General features: G+C 40.0%; 1 protein-coding gene across 1 annotated transcript; it reads left to right on the plus strand.

Annotated features, from left to right (window-relative positions):
- The first annotated feature begins 323 nt into the window (after positions 1-323).
- LOC147856103 (uncharacterized) lies at positions 324-851 on the plus strand. Its single transcript, XM_087329100.1, has one exon. The coding sequence runs from the start codon at positions 324-326 to the stop codon at positions 849-851; it is 528 nt and encodes a 175-aa protein (XP_087185226.1).
- Positions 852-1472: the final 621 nt, after the last annotated feature.

A 1472-nucleotide genomic window follows, 5' to 3' on the forward strand; every position in this document is an offset into this window, starting at 1 on the left:
CAAGCTACCATCCTCAAACCGATGGGCAAACGGAACGCACAAATCAAACATTAGAACAATATCTCTGTTGCTTTATCAACTATCAACAAGATGATTGGATGGATTTCTTACATATGGCAGAATTTGCTTACAATAATTCAATCCATTCTTCTACGGGATTCACTCCGTTCTTTGCAAACACAGGATATCATCCTTGATGGATGATGCTCAAATGTCCAAAAGTCTCAAAAAATCCCACGGTCAAAGATCGTCTAGAAAAACTCAAAGAAATTCAAACCAACCTTTCTCACAATTTGCTTCATGCTCAAGCCAAGTACAAGAAGATGGCGGATAAACATCGCTTAGATTCTTCATTTGAAGACCCTAAGTTTAAAGTTGGTGATCGTGTTTGGTTATTGCGTCGTAATGTGAAAACTACTCGACCAAGTGTCAAATTGGATTTCCAACGTCTAGGTCCATTTGTAATCTCTCATCAAGTCAATGATGTTGCATTTCGTCTGGACCTACCTTCACATATGCGTCTTCATCCAGTATTTCATGTTTCATTATTAGAACCATGGACATCAAGTTCTATTCCAAATCGGGTTATCCCACCACCACCTCCGGTTCAACTTGCTGAAGGACCTGAATATGAAGTAGAAGCTATTTTGGACTCTAAGGTCATCTGCAATAAGTTATATTATCTAGTAGATTGGCTAGGATACATGCCTGCGGATCAGACATGGGAACCTGCAATGAACGTCACTAATGCCTCTGAACTTATACAAGAGTTTCATCTTCGTTATCCCCATAAACCAAAACCTAGTTCATGCATTGTGACTCATGGAACTCGTCGTCAAAGGAGGGGATGATGTCACAAAATGTGAATATGAAGGTTTGAATTTGTGACCTTCAAACAATGGTCTTACACTTCAACCATTGCACCAACTCATTTTCATTAATAAATACATTTTCATATTATTATTATTCAAGAACTCTAGAGCACTAGACACATTAAATGACCGCCAAATGGCATGCACCCTGTACGCCAAGTGGTGCACAACATGTATGCCAAATGGCGATCATTCACATTTTGATGTACAGTAAATAAGTCGAAGATCTGCTTAGTGTTGAACCATTCCGGTTCAACACCAGTCTTCAGCAACCTTGTAATCTCGGTTTCCGGTAATAGAAATTCTTGTATTTTTGTCTTGTAAACGTCTTCTCGTTTGTTATTATCTTCTTTTCTTCGAAATTGACCTTGTCTTCGAAGCTTGGGTCGTGACAATTAGTATGTTAATCCTCTACCCTTGCACGTCTTCTTAATACCTACTCCCGTCTCTTCGTATACACCAAGCACTCTATCAATTCGGGTGCGCTCAATCGACCTTGGTGTTCCTCTTCTCTGATATCTCCTCCTGCCTGCCGATGATCCACCATTTCCGCACTCCTCGTCTACAACCTCGCGGTCAACAATAATCTACTCATAAGAT

Source organism: Azolla caroliniana, unplaced genomic scaffold (assembly GCF_043228905.1).
Source record: "Azolla caroliniana isolate FFs.n. ecotype wild unplaced genomic scaffold, voAzoCaro1.0.p SCAF_13, whole genome shotgun sequence".
Lineage (NCBI taxonomy): Eukaryota > Viridiplantae > Streptophyta > Polypodiopsida > Salviniales > Salviniaceae > Azolla > Azolla caroliniana.

Excerpts from the sequence above, each read along its gene's own strand:
- LOC147856103 (XM_087329100.1), top strand. The coding sequence starts at position 324 with ATGGCGGATAAACATCGCTTAGATTCTTCATTTGAAGACCCTAAGTTT.